This window comes from Platalea leucorodia (genome assembly GCF_965183815.1).
Source record: "Platalea leucorodia genome assembly, chromosome: 5".
NCBI classification, from domain to species: domain Eukaryota; kingdom Metazoa; phylum Chordata; class Aves; order Pelecaniformes; family Threskiornithidae; genus Platalea; species Platalea leucorodia.
Genome location: NC_138827.1, coordinates 16,372,030 through 16,385,729, shown reverse-complemented (window position 1 = coordinate 16,385,729; position 13,700 = coordinate 16,372,030). Strand labels below are relative to the sequence as shown.

The following is a 13,700-nucleotide window of genomic DNA, read 5'->3' as shown; positions in this document are numbered from 1 at the left end:
GTGCACCCTCAGTAAGTTTGCAGATGACACCAAGTTGGGTGGAAGTGTCGATCTGCTGGAGGGTAAGAAGGCCCTACAGAGGGACCTGAACAGGCTGGACCGATGGGCCAGGGCCAACTGTATAAGATTCAACAAGGCTGAGTGCCAGGTCCTGCACTTGAGTCACAACAACCCCATGCAACGCTACAGGCTGGGGGAGGAGTGGCTGCAGAGCTGCCTGGCAGAAAAGGATCTGGGGGTGTTGGTTGACAGCCGCCTGAACATGAGCCAGCAGTGTGCTCAGGTGGCCATGAGGGCCAATGGCATCCTGGCTTGTATCAGGAATAGTGTGGCCAGCAGCACCAGGGAGGTGATAGTGCCCCTGTATGCGGCACTGGTGAGGCCGCACCTCGAGTGCTGTGTTCAGTTTTGGGCCCCTCACTACAAGAAGGACATTGAGGTGCTGGAGCGTGTCCAGAGGAGGGCAACGAAGCTGGTGAAGGGTCTAGAGCACAAGTCTTATGAGGAGCGGCTGAGGGAGCTGGGGTTGTTTAGCCTGGAGAAGAGGAGGCTGAGGGGAGACCTTATTGCTCTCTACAACTACCTGAAAGGAGGTTGTAGCAAGGTGGGGGTCGGTCTCTTCTCCCAAGTAACAAGGGATAGGATGAGAGGAAACAGCCTCAAGCTGCGCCAGGGGAGGTTTAGGTAGGATATTAGGAAAAACTTCTTTACCGATAGGGTAGTCAGGCCCTGGAGCAGGCTGCCCAGGGAAGTGGTTGAGTCTCCATCCCTGGAGGTATTTAAAAGATGGGTAGACGTGGTGCTTGAGGACGTGGTTTAGTGGTGGACTTGGCAGTGCTAGGTTAATGGTTGGACTCGATGATCTTAAGGGTCTTTTCCAGCCTTAACGATTCTATGATTCTATGATGTGTAGAACCACTTCCATTTCTTGTCCCCTGAACAGATGACTGAAGACAATGACTAATGTTTGCTTAGTGCATTCCCCATGAAGGAACTTAGAGCACATCAGAGCTGCATAAAAATCTCTGTGTAAGACTGTATGACAGGGAGAAGAGATTAACTTCCTAGGGTGAATTTAGCCAGTCCTTAATGTCCTTTCCCTGGAAACTCTCTCCTAGTCCCCCAAAACTGTAACTCCACTGTCTAAATCCTAAGAAACAGTGAGCAAAAGAAGCTTGCTTTGGAGTTCCAAGTCCAGGCAGGGCTGAAAGCCTCTTAAAAGGTTGTAACATTTGCCTTATGCCTTTCAGCGTGGTGGGGGTGATCTTATTGCCCACAACATTTCATCTCGATTTGGCAGAGTTCCTAGAGACCCAAGGAGCAATGTCCATTTTGAAGAGTGATTTCTGTAGCTGTAGCTGAGCATTCACCTTGTATTCTCTCTCCCCTTCTCTCCAGAGATGAAGATGTACTCACTTGCCGTCACCCCAAATGGACACCTGGAGGGCAGGGGAAGCATGCCACCTCCTATAATCATGCGCACTGCTGCCACACCAATGCCTACACCGAAGTGTTCCCCACACATGGATTCAGTGCACACTTTTGTGGACTCAAGGAGAGGGAGTAACGCTTCGCTAGACCCCTTGAGCTACGATCAGAAGTCCTTGGTAGGTTCCTATTGCTAACAACTCTCCCTCAAGTGCCTGCAAGCAGCACAGATGATACGTGTGTGTGTGTATGCGTGCGCGTATGTGTGCGCACGCACGCGTTGCTGGAAAATAAAAAGGAGGGTAATAGAGGTGAGAAGTATGTGGAAAGGCAGGAGGAGAACAGAGTCAACAGGGGGAAATGAGTGGGCGTGCTCTGCTGGGGCAGGTCAGTGACAACATAGCAGTCAAGGACAGTGAGTATATGAAGAGGGGAGACAGGGATGTACTGGGATTCAGTGTTTTCCTGCCTAGTATCTGATTGGAAGTCCATGCCCAGCCACCTCCCTGGAGAGACGCAACCTGAGACAAGTTGTAAGTTCATGCTGCTGTTCCAGCAACCCCCTCTGAGAAGGAGCAGGCATCTTTTGCCAACCACTCTGGCCATTTTGTGGTGTCTTGGAGAAGCTGTCAAGTGTTCCTGTGAGGATGAGGCCTGTTTCCCCCCACAGTGTTTTAACATTGCATCTTGACTACACCTTGTGTCAAGGGAAATGCATTTGTCCTTACCAACACAGCAGCTGCACTCCAGTTACAGTACAGCAGCTCCATTGGAAGGGAAACAGAGGAAACAAGGTATGAGCTGACCGATTGCCACCAGGCATAGCTCATGGAGCAGAGATCTGGCTGGAGCTGACTGCTTTGGCAACTGATTGCATTTTGCCTGCAACAGGGGAGCGGGAGGGCAGCTCTATGAAAACAAAGGGAGCAGAGTTAATAGACAAAGTGGATTTCTGCTGCTGCTTATCTATCCTATTCCTCTGCTCTGTAACTGCAATATCATGTTCAAATCAAGGCAGCAGACCGTGAAGGCACTTCACACAGAGACAGAGCCACTATCCCCTTTGGTAAGCTGCTTAGTCAAGGTAATGCTTTTGAAAAGAAAATAGAGATGACTGTTGTTTGCCTTGGGGTTTCATGGGATTGTGAGTTGCTGGAGAAGGTTGTTCATCATTTGAATCCTTTCTGTGAGAGCACATCAGTGCCACCAGCCAAAGGAAGATGAAGCAGTCAGAGGAGAGCTGGCCAACACTGTGAAGGAGGAGGAAGGCAGTTTGCCTCGTTTTGTGCTGAGAGGAAGCCATGGAGGGAAAAGGAGTTTTCCTTCTAGCTTTTCTGCTCTGACCTTAAGTGCTCTCATCCTGGCAACTACCTACCAGCCAAAGTCCACTGACACACTGACCAGTGCCAGAAATTTGCTGTAAGAGAAGCATTCATTGCACCTCCTTATGCAGCAAATTGAAGAGAAAGTGCTACAGGTCTAGTTCAAAGAGTACCTTCATTGTGGGCTTAGCTGGGTGCTTGCCTCCCATCTCAAGGTATTGGCATGATGCAGTCGGAGCAGTGAGGAAAGCTGGAAGGGGAAGACATGACTTGCAACAAGAAGGGTCTTCCAGTCTGGGCAAAATGCCACATCCTTTGGCTTCCTCCTACAAACAAACCCTCAAATGTCTTTCTCCTCTCTCAGTCCAGCCTCCGCAGTTCCCCTTGTGCCAACTGGGGCACCAGTAGCAACTGGGGAAGCCGACGCTCAAGCTGGAATAGCCTGGGCAGAGCCCCGAGCCTCAAGAAGAAGAACCAGTCAGGAGAAAGAGAGTCCTTGCTCTCGGGGGAGGGGAAAGGCAGCACAGATGATGACTCTGATGATGCCAAGTCCAGCACAGTCAGCAGGCCCTCGTTGCACCACCGGGCAGAGTCCCTGGACTACCGCAGCTCCCTGGACCTGCCTGAGCTGCTCCAGTTGCCCACCATGTGCCACTCGCTCAGTATCAGCCCCATGGCCGTTCTGCCAGCCGAGTACCAAGACTGCAATGGCAAGATGGTTCACGTCCCCAGCGAGTTCTTCCTGCGTGTCGATGGCCACAAGGAGGATGCCATGGACTATGAGGATGACATGGAGGATGTGAGTTGAGGGGGAAATTGGGTGCTCAGGCGTTAAGTGGCTTTTCCACTCCAAGAAGGCTGATTAAAAGTCAGGTTTTGAAATGTGCTACTGCCTAATGGCTGGTGTAGACAAAATGAATCCAGATCCGAGGGACAGGCATCCTCTTCCCATAGTTGTTGGGTTTTTTTAGCTAATGGGTTGGGTTGTTACCTTGCAGTGGTCTCTAATGAGGTAAAACTGCAAGGGGTTGTGCATGCATTTGCCTAGTTTTTGGACTGGTTGAGATTGTCCCCCTGGCCCAGGATGCCTCCAAAAATGAGCTGGAGACACAGCAGCTAGCTAATGTCTTTGCTCACAAGATCAGCTTGGAATTTTGAAGGCTTGAAAGCCTAGAAAGGGTGTTCTCTGTTTAACTTTCTGGTTGTTTGAGGCCTTTTTGGTTTTGACACAACTTTGGATCTCAAAATGATACCTGCCTAGAAAGTCTTGCTTTGTTATGTTCATATCTCAGTGTACAGCAGCCCCTTTCTTCCACCCCTTTCCTCCCTGTTTTGTTGGACAAATGTGACAATGCCTGCCACATCTCTGTCCCAAAAGCCATGACTCCCTACAGGCACTATGAAATGCCATGTACTGCCCCCTTTCACAAAAGGACTGCGGAAGTTGAAGAGGCAGGAAAATAAAAGAGGAAGAAAAGGTATTTCTTCTTTTCTATCCAGAGTTACTGTTACCGAATTCGTAAAGTCCTGGAGCCCTACAAACCACAGTGGTGCAAGAGTCATGAAGACTGGTCCCTCTACTTGTTTTCTCCACAGAATCGGTAAGAAATCCCATGAAATGCCAGCCCACCAGGTTTTTGTGGTAATGAAATACTACATTTCTAGCTAGCCTTCCCTTGAGAAAAATCCCTCTCTGATGCAGAAGCACTGAGAGTTTTAGAAATCCAATTTCTGATTTTTAGGTAACTTTTTCTGTTACATGCGGGCAGAGTTGTTGCATGGTTCACTCCATGCCTGTCTAGGTGGTTTAACCAGCATTAATAATAGCTATTAATACATCTTGTTTACTGCATTGATGATAATGACTGAAGCTTGTGGAGAGACTAGCTCACCACCTGGGCTGATGCTGGTGGCACAGCTGCTGAAGACTTTTGAGGATGTGCCATTCAGGTGGGAGTCTCTTGCTGACCCAGACATCTGAAGGATATTTTTCTCCCCACCATTTCTTCAGGTTCCGAGTGATGTGCCAGAAGGTCATTGCCCACAAAATGTTTGATCATGTGGTGCTGGTCTTCATATTTCTCAACTGCATCACTATAGCACTGGAGCGACCAGACATAGACCCACACAGCATGGTGAGTACCTGAGTCATTCTATTCCTTGATGCAGCATCCAGATCTTAGTCTTGTCAGGACAAGACCCTGCAAGATTGAAAGATGGTTGTTTTCTAACATCTTTAAATAACTTGGCTCTTTTTGTTGTTCTATGTTTTACAGGAAAGGATATTCCTAAGTGTTTCTAATTACATCTTCACTGCAATCTTTGTGGCTGAAATGATGGTTAAGGTAATTACATCTTCATCCCATGGCCCACAGTGAGGCCTAGCAAAGACCAGAATATGACATAGTTATGATCTGGGTGAAGATTTAAATGGCTCTCTTCTCCTGGCTGTAGGTGGTAGCTCTTGGCTTTTTCTCTGGGAAGAACACGTATCTGCAGAGCAGCTGGAACGTCCTGGATGGAGTCCTGGTCTTTGTGTCTATCATTGACATTATTGTCTCCATGGCATCGGCAGGCGGAGCTAAGATCCTGGGTGTCCTTCGTGTTTTGAGACTTCTGCGGACCTTGAGACCTCTCCGGTATGTTCACTGATAGGGTGGCTGAGTTTGCTTTGTGTTGATAGATCAAGGAGTTTGAAAAAATGCAGATGATCCATCAAGGTCTTGCTTAATAACACAAAAAGCTGAAACACAGTATGGGTAGAATCATCTTTGGGGAGCTCTTATCTAGTGAAACTGTTTGAAAACAGTGAAATTAGTTATAATTCATCTTCGCCAGCATGGAAAAGAGCAGATGGAGTTTGGAGTGAGAGGTGTTATTGTACTCAGGCAGTTAGTACAGTGAATGCCTCCTCCACGCTGCATTTTTATCACCATTTTACAAATCAGTCTGGCTCCTTGTTAAACTGCACAACCTCACAGTCATTCCCAAGCAAAGAGGTCGTGTTGGCTGGGAGAAAATTTGCAATTGAACAGGTGCTGACAATAATTTGATAAGCTCCAGCATCTATACCTGCTCTCCTGTGCCTGCATATCTAACATTACTGCAAAACAATTTAGCTCTCAGCTAGGAAGAGGAAGGGGAGATGCTTTCAGTATTTGAGGAAAGGAATAAAGAGAATTTGTATTTTGTTTACGATTATGCAATAACAAAGAGTGTTAATGCTTGGGGGATTTTTATCAGCTCATGGCTCCTGTTCTATTTCCATCCTGCTTGGCAGGAAACACAAGCCTTTTTTCATGAAATTTCAGGAGAAATAAGATAGACACCTCCTGAGACCTGTAGGCTTTCTGATGAAAAGCGGCTCGCTTATGAGAGTAACAGGAAGAGGCGATCTTGTTTAGGCCCTTGACTACAAGAACAACAGCTATTTGCCTCCTGCTCTGTATTTCTGTAGTAACAAGTAACTTTGTGAGTGTTTCTGTCTCCTCTTTTGCTCCCATGCTCTGTTCTGCTGGTGGCATCGGGGTCCCCTTGCAGTGCTGGCTCACCAGGAGCCGCTCTGGATCACCCTGAACAAGCCTTGGCCTGGCAGCACATCAGGGCACCTGTCTAAGACACATAACGAGGAACAGAAATCAGGGCATAGGCAATTCATAAGTAAATGTAAGGGGAAAGAAGGAAATTGCTCTTGGAGAATAACTAGGCCAGATCCTATTAATAGAGAGGAATTCATCACCTCTCATGACAGCTTCACTTATCACAGCCTCTTCTAGGATTACTCCAGGGACCATTCCTAACACTTTGTAGGTGCAGTTCAGACTGCCACATTATTTGCTGCAAAACAAGACCCTATTGAAATGCTTTGTCCCTGCAGCATACAGCTCTCCTCTTTTCTCTGTGTTTGGCAGGCATGAAAGCAACATTAGCCATGCAAGCTCAAGCTGCCTGCAAGGACTCATACCCTCTCCCCTCTACAGGCCCCTCCTAAAAAAAAAAGCTTTGATGTTCTTCAGTCAAAACACCCAACTTCCCAGAAAAGCTTGCTTGGGCTAGTTACACTTATGTGTGCAAACACATTTTTCACATGCCCATGGGAGAGCCATTCTCCAGGTGCTCATACAGGAAAGAAAAACACTTGTTCTCCATAATAGCCAAAAGCTGCTTCAGGCCGTGCTTAGAGCATGCCTGGCCTCTCAGGGCCTCACAGCAAGCAAGCAAGCTGCTTTTTAATGGGATAGCCCTTTGGCTGTGCAGCTGTTGATCACAAGTTCCTGTTAGCTAAAAGTCAGTACAGGAACTAATTAGGAAACAAATTGAAATTGCTTTGTTTGAAAAGTTGTCATGGGTCCCAGGCCAGTAGGGCAGGTGAGCACTTACGCCTGTAGAAAGAGGACAAGACATACTCTCTAGTACCACTGTGAAGCTGCTGACATATGTTGTGTTAGGAAGCAGGCTCTTGCCTGGTGTGTGCCTCTCTGCTTGGATCAGAGAGACCTCAGAGGGGATCAGCTTTCTGGACTGAAGTACAAATAGCCCTATAGTGGGAACCTCTGTGACATTCTGCCTGTAGAGAGTATTCCCTCCTCACTGTTAACTAGTAAGCAATTGCCCAACACCCTGCTGACAGGGTGTCTTATACTTTTTTAATTCCATCTGATGTGACTGTGAATGTTCTGGTTGTCCAAATAAGTCACTAATCATCTCTGAATGCTGCCTGCAAGTAGAGGAGGGTTGCATTAGCTTTACTGCAGCCCAAGCAGTAGGGAGGAAAAGCAATGATATAATAACAGGGCATGCATAAAAATTAAAAGCTTTATTGTTTTGCCATTTTTTCCAGAGTCATCAGCAGAGCCCCAGGTCTGAAGCTGGTGGTAGAAACCTTGATCTCCTCCTTGAGGCCTATTGGGAATATTGTTCTCATCTGCTGTGCTTTCTTCATTATCTTTGGGATTTTAGGGGTCCAGGTAGAGTATTTCCCTCACCGTGGCCATCTGTAAGTGACTGCTGCAAAAGAGAAGCTGTTTTTCTCGCCACCTGGGGTTAAGGTGGAAGTAACAAGCCTAAATCTCTCCAAAGAAAGATTTCAGTTAGGTGTTAGAAAAGAAGAGCCATGCCCTAGAAGAAATGCTCTGAGGTGCAGTTGGCATCTGCTTATTGGAAGGTTCTCAGGATTAGAAGAGCAGACCTCCCTGATGAACAACACAGCACTGGCTAAGCCTGCCTAAGGGTAGGGGAAGGAAAAGACAAATTCCAAAGATCCCTCCCAGCTCTGTGTGCTAGGATGTATGTAATATCTCTTCCTCAGAGGGGAGATTGTCGTCCTCCCAACAAGACAGGGCAGGCCTGCAGGATCTCCTTCCTTCTGTGTCTGAGGCAATACACAACAATGTCTCAGGGCCTGAAGTTTCACCAGAGGTGTTTTCCTGACGTGTGTTAAGACAGGTATCCGAGCTGGAAGGAAAGGAAAGGAATTTGAACTTGGCAAGCAACTCTACTAGGGAAAAGAAAGATAAATCAGGGGACAGATTTTTCAAAGCTGCTTCTTTTTTGTTTTTTCTTTTTTTGTTGCTTCTCAAATACAGCTTTTTAAAGGCAAGTTCTACTACTGTGACGGTCATGATGTAAAAAACATCACTACGAAGACTGACTGCACTAACGCACGCTACAAATGGGTTCGGCGGAAGTACAATTTTGACAATTTGGGACAGGTAAAGTCCTCATTGCAGGGATTTTCTGTACCAGTTTTTAATGGATGAGCACTTAAAATGTATTCCTTGAGGAGGGTGTGGAACTTCTATCATAGGAAGTTTCCAAGAATGACGTAGGCATTCATCTATCAGAAGCAACCCTAACTAGGTAAAAATGGATCAGGTCACCTCTTGATCTCTTGCAGCCAGACTTCCTAGGGTTATACAATTCGTGCTTTATAGGAGAGAGTTGTCTTAAAGCCACTGCTTTTGCATGTATAGGCCTCAGCTATCACTTTTAGTTTCTTGACTTCTAGCTGTTATGTCTGCAAATGAATAAAATAAGGTGCTTTATACTGGCTGAAAAGCAAGACAGCCCATAGTAGGACCTGGGATATATTATTGCTTTTTAAAACCTCATGACATTGGGTCAGCCTGACATATTGATTTTTAATTGTACTTTGGTGACCAGAAAGCCTGATGTGTCTGAGCAAAAGTCAGCCTATATGTGAGGGAAAAGGAGTGTTAATGACCATAGTTTGCTCCCTTTTAAGCCAGATATGGAAATAGGTAAAAGCAAGCCACAATGTGTTGCATTTCTCCACCAGCTCCAGGCCAGATGATGTTTTATGAGCTGTGCATTGGTTTTGCTGAGCATTGTCTGTTGTTAGTTTCCTTTCTGGGGACTAAAATGCAAGACCAATCTTTTCTGTTTGTTAGTTTGTTTGTTTGTTTTCTTATAGGCACTCATGTCCTTGTTTGTCCTCTCCTCCAAAGATGGCTGGGTGAACATCATGTATGATGGTTTGGATGCCGTGGGTATTGACCAACAGGTAAATGTACTGCAGAGTCCAGATGTGTTCTCCCAGAAGTCTCATGCCTGGGTGACCCTGGTGTTTTTGAAGTCCCAGGAAGAAGCAGAGCTACAGGACCTTCTTGAGGTCCTTACTGCCCGTTGGACTGCCAAGGTTTTCTGTTCTCCACTGAGTAGCTTTTACAGTGGCTGCGCCCCATGTAGTACAGAAATAAGCACTGATGGGGTTTTTAATTAGAATGATGGTACTTGAGGAGGGCCACACGTGCCATTGCACTGTGGCTTCACAGAAGGCGTGATGAATAAGAGCAAACTTGCACGAGATGGGAAACAACCAGGAAAGTTGTGAAAGAGACATTGTTAAGTTTGTGCGTTATGTGACATTCGCAAAGGAAAGTAGAGTCTTAGATGAGTAGTACCCCATCGTAGCTACAGTAACACTTCATACTTATTTTTCCCCTGCTTCTGAAGATCTCATAACAACTGAGAAACATTAACCATGAGCCCACATCTCAAAAAAAAAAAAAAACCTGGAGCCTATCTTTAACTAAAATGATCTTGTGGGTGGGATGATGCACATGCACTGAGATTTATCTTAAGCTGTATGAAATAAATGCCAAAATAATTAAATCCTGTAGGCCAACTTACGGAGGCTAGGACAGGTTTTAAAACAAAAGTAAAATTCTAGTCAGTGAGAAAGTGAATGAGAGGAAACTGGTTTGCTGTCTTGTTCCTACAGAGTGTCCAATATCCTGACTTATACACATCTTGTCTATGCTGCTTCTCTCTTGTTTTTTAATTCCCCACCTCACCAGCCCATCCAGAACCATAACCCTTGGATGCTTCTCTACTTCATCTCCTTCCTGCTCATCGTCAGCTTCTTCGTGCTCAACATGTTTGTGGGGGTGGTGGTGGAGAACTTTCACAAGTGCCGACAGCACCAGGAGGCGGAGGAGGCCCGGCGTCGGGAGGAGAAGCGGCTGAGACGCTTGGAGAAAAAGCGCAGGAGTAAGGAGATATACCTGTCTGGTCGGTAGACTGCATTACAAACCAAAATCTTTCTGAGCCCTGCCTGCTCCCAAAGCAAGACTTTCGTTTTCCTTTGGTTTTGTTTCCATGGGATTCAAGATGCTGTTTTGCTTCATTACCTCTTTGGCGGTACCTTAAGTCTTGGGTTGCCAACACCCTGGAGTTGTCCTCTACAAGCCTGATGTAAAGCATTACCTGTTTACTTGGCTGGGGAGAAAATACTCCTCCAAGCAGAGTCCTCTGTCATGCTCTGCAAGGCAAAGGTGTCCCAAGCACCAAGCGGGAGCTTACGGTGTGACTGAGGGATGCAGTGAGTAAACAGCTGCAATGCTTACTGTGTGGGTGAAGGCCAGTCCCGAGGGTGGCCCTGTGGCTTAATGTGCCGCTTGCATCTGATGATGGTGGTGGTTTGATTTATTAGTTCTTTTCTTAGACAAAATAATTGTGATGCTTTTTAGAGTCCTAGCGCATGGCCCTGCATGCCACAAACATGCTGCATGAGGGCATGAACAAACCGACAGAGAGCCCTGGGGAGAGGAATGGAGCCCCAAGATGGGGCAGTCCAGAAAATTATTCTCTGGAGGATGTCCATTACAAGAGATGCTTGCCCCATCACAGGCTGGGGGAGCCCTTAACTGCTGAGCAATGTGCTGGGACTCAGTTTGTCCTTGCAGTCTACATGGAAATACCGGCCAGATGCAGGGTCATTAGGGTGCAACAGAAGGCCTTTAGCTGAAATCTGCTTCTTAGCGGATCTAGTAGGGACCATCAAACTAGACCAGAAAAACACCTGAGCTTGTGCTCCTTTCGTGACCCAAACCTTCCCAGGGGTTCTCATGTATTCATTCACACCTCCACTGCTCCTTGGCAGGCTCCACCAGGGACAAGCTGCCTATAGCATCTGGTGGGTGTTCCCAGGGAAACTGCCAGGAAACCAGCCACACTAACATCCCAGCCAGTTTTAGTGCACAGGCATAGCCTGCATTAGATGCTGGCAAGCATTTTTTAGAAGTGAGGGAACACGGCTTGGCCACTGTGATCAAAGATGAGCTTAGTCAGGGATAAGGCTTGAGTGCTTCTGGCCCTGCATGCCTCAGCAGTCCTGTGGCTCTTTGCCTAGCACTGTGCTGCCCTGTGTAATCTCCTGTAAGGACCTAATATCTCATTGTGACAAATGGCTAGTTGTCACATCAAACAACAAGCCATAGGTATCCATTTTCAGCTGGGAAAACTGTGGTTAGATCAAATAGTCTTTTGCCTAGCCCTAAGGACATAGCAGTCAGAGACTTTGCTAGTAGAAACCCCAGCTAATTTCCTCCATCCATCCACACTGGAGTCAACACAGGCAGCTATATCCCTTGCAGCTCACTCCTGCTCTTGTGGTCCTCTTTATTAGAGCCATGGGAGACCTCAGCACTAAACGTCTGCACCATGGTCTCCACAGGGCCTTAATGATAAACTGACCTGCCACCACAGTGAAGGCCAAGCCCATTTCATTTTAGCTAGTTGCGAGTTAAGTAGCTGGGTTAAAATGAAATCTAGATCAAACTATCCAGCTGCAAACAGATGCTGAATCTCTTCAGAGATTTAGAAGAGTTCAAATGCAATTTCATTTCCCTATTTCCGTTTTGGTTTTTGAGTTTGAGGTTCCAGCTAGGATTAGAAGTGGAAATCCTGAAGGCAGCATTTCCAGCACAGTAAGAGAAATCAGTTTCAGGCTTTCAAGAGTCTTCCTTCTTTTGCAGTATTTCTACCCCAGTGTGCTGACCCTAGAAGACATTCAGATAAACTCAAAGTTTAGCTTTACAAAGAACATTAAGCATCGTTAGAGAAAATAGACTGGGGCACAGGTAAGGAGGGATAGCTTAACCACAGCCAGTTGCTGTTCCTGATTAGTAAGTAAATCTTATTACAAGCCTGTCTGTGGCTTGCTGCTTAGACACCGAAAAGAGCCAGTCCCTGTCAAATTGATGGACACTGTTACATTGCCCCTCTTTATCCAGCTATCTCGAAGGATAGAGTCAAGGAGATATCTCAGACCGCAGAACCAAGCATTGCACAGATGTGGGTTGTAATATTTCACTGAGAGTGTGCAGGGAGGACAGCTTTCTGGAAGGCAATCAAGTCCAATAGAGTAACTGAGAGGCTAAATGTTTGGCCATGTGCTGGACTTCCAGGAGGTTACCTCAGATCGTCTGGCTCTGAGGTCTCCTACCTGCCTCTGTTCAGCATGGACAGCTTGGCATCCAAATTTGACTTATTAACAAGGTGAAATCAAATATCTGATACACATTTTTGAAGATTACTATTTACATTTTAATGTTTTGGGGTTTTTTTTTAATTTAAATGGGAGGAGTTTTCACCTCCTGGGTAATTTAGAAGATGATGGATTTGGAGAAAAAATGTGGCAGACTCAGAAAGATGTGAGATGTGGTTGGTGCCGTGCATGGCAGAGTCTCTGTGGGGGAGCGTCTATGTGCACGTGCAGCTATGGGATGCTGCACTGTGACGGCAGGCTGGCCAGCTTTCCACGTGCCCCAGCGCTGTGTGTCTCACCCATACAGAGGGTGGGTGAGAGGCCAGTCCCCATGGGGCAGGGTGGGCACAGGAGACCAGTGATTCTGCAGAGGAGCAAGGAGCCTACGTTGGGAAGCCTAGCAGAGAGCCCTGCTTTTACTTCATTTGCCATTTCTAGTATTTGGCCTGAAGAGACCATAAGCGGAGGAAAAATTAGGGCTGTTAACAAGAGTAAAATCCAGCATAGCTAACATGTACTATCTGAGCAACACCCGTCCATCTGGACTCGCCCTGTCTGCCTGGCATTCTTGTCCTGTCTCCTGTCCGTAATGTCTTCTGTGTGTGTTTCTATGTATTGAGGTCTTTGGGCATCTGTAGGTACCTACACACACAGAAATGCACCATTGAGCCATAGTAGGCTTGGGCTCAGGCCTGGAAATGTGTCAAGCCTCAGCTTATCAGTGCCTGGACGGTCCCACCCAGGCAGGCCCTGGGTACGAATCCCAGGCTCTGCAGGCTGGGTCCAGGATTTGGACCCTGTCTGCAGAGCTATGAGCCTGGCAGAGGGATTGCTCCATGGAGGACACAGCCCTGCAGCAGGACACAGCTCCTTCATCAGACCCCATGCAGATGGGATGGGAAATCATCACGTGTCTTTTTTGGCGGTACTTTTCAGGCATTTCAGGAGCCTGGCAGGAAGGTCCCTCTCAGCCCACATCTCTCCTGTCAGATACCACCTCAGACCTTTCCAAAAAGTTTCTTGTTTCCCATCTGAGGGCCACTTTCATGAAGGGATTGGGACAGGGTGACACGCCACATTCCCTGTCAGTGTGCCTTGACTCTCTCTGCTCCTGTGACAAGCATCACTCAAGGCACTGGCAGTGGAGCTCATGGACCCAA

General features: G+C 47.0%; 1 protein-coding gene across 1 annotated transcript in view; it reads left to right on the top strand.

Annotated features, from left to right (window-relative positions):
* Positions 1 to 13,700, top strand: part of CACNA1H (calcium voltage-gated channel subunit alpha1 H) — a 256,762-nt gene that overhangs the window by 209,709 nt on the left and 33,353 nt on the right. The window contains exons 16-25 of the mRNA XM_082314504.1: positions 1,399 to 1,607; positions 3,115 to 3,549; positions 4,251 to 4,351; positions 4,762 to 4,885; positions 5,027 to 5,095; positions 5,205 to 5,389; positions 7,591 to 7,717; positions 8,336 to 8,461; positions 9,184 to 9,273; positions 10,070 to 10,283. Of these exons, the coding sequence (XP_082170630.1) occupies positions 1,399 to 1,607; positions 3,115 to 3,549; positions 4,251 to 4,351; positions 4,762 to 4,885; positions 5,027 to 5,095; positions 5,205 to 5,389; positions 7,591 to 7,717; positions 8,336 to 8,461; positions 9,184 to 9,273; positions 10,070 to 10,283 (1,680 nt within the window). The remainder of the gene's footprint in view (positions 1 to 1,398; positions 1,608 to 3,114; positions 3,550 to 4,250; positions 4,352 to 4,761; positions 4,886 to 5,026; positions 5,096 to 5,204; positions 5,390 to 7,590; positions 7,718 to 8,335; positions 8,462 to 9,183; positions 9,274 to 10,069; positions 10,284 to 13,700) is intronic.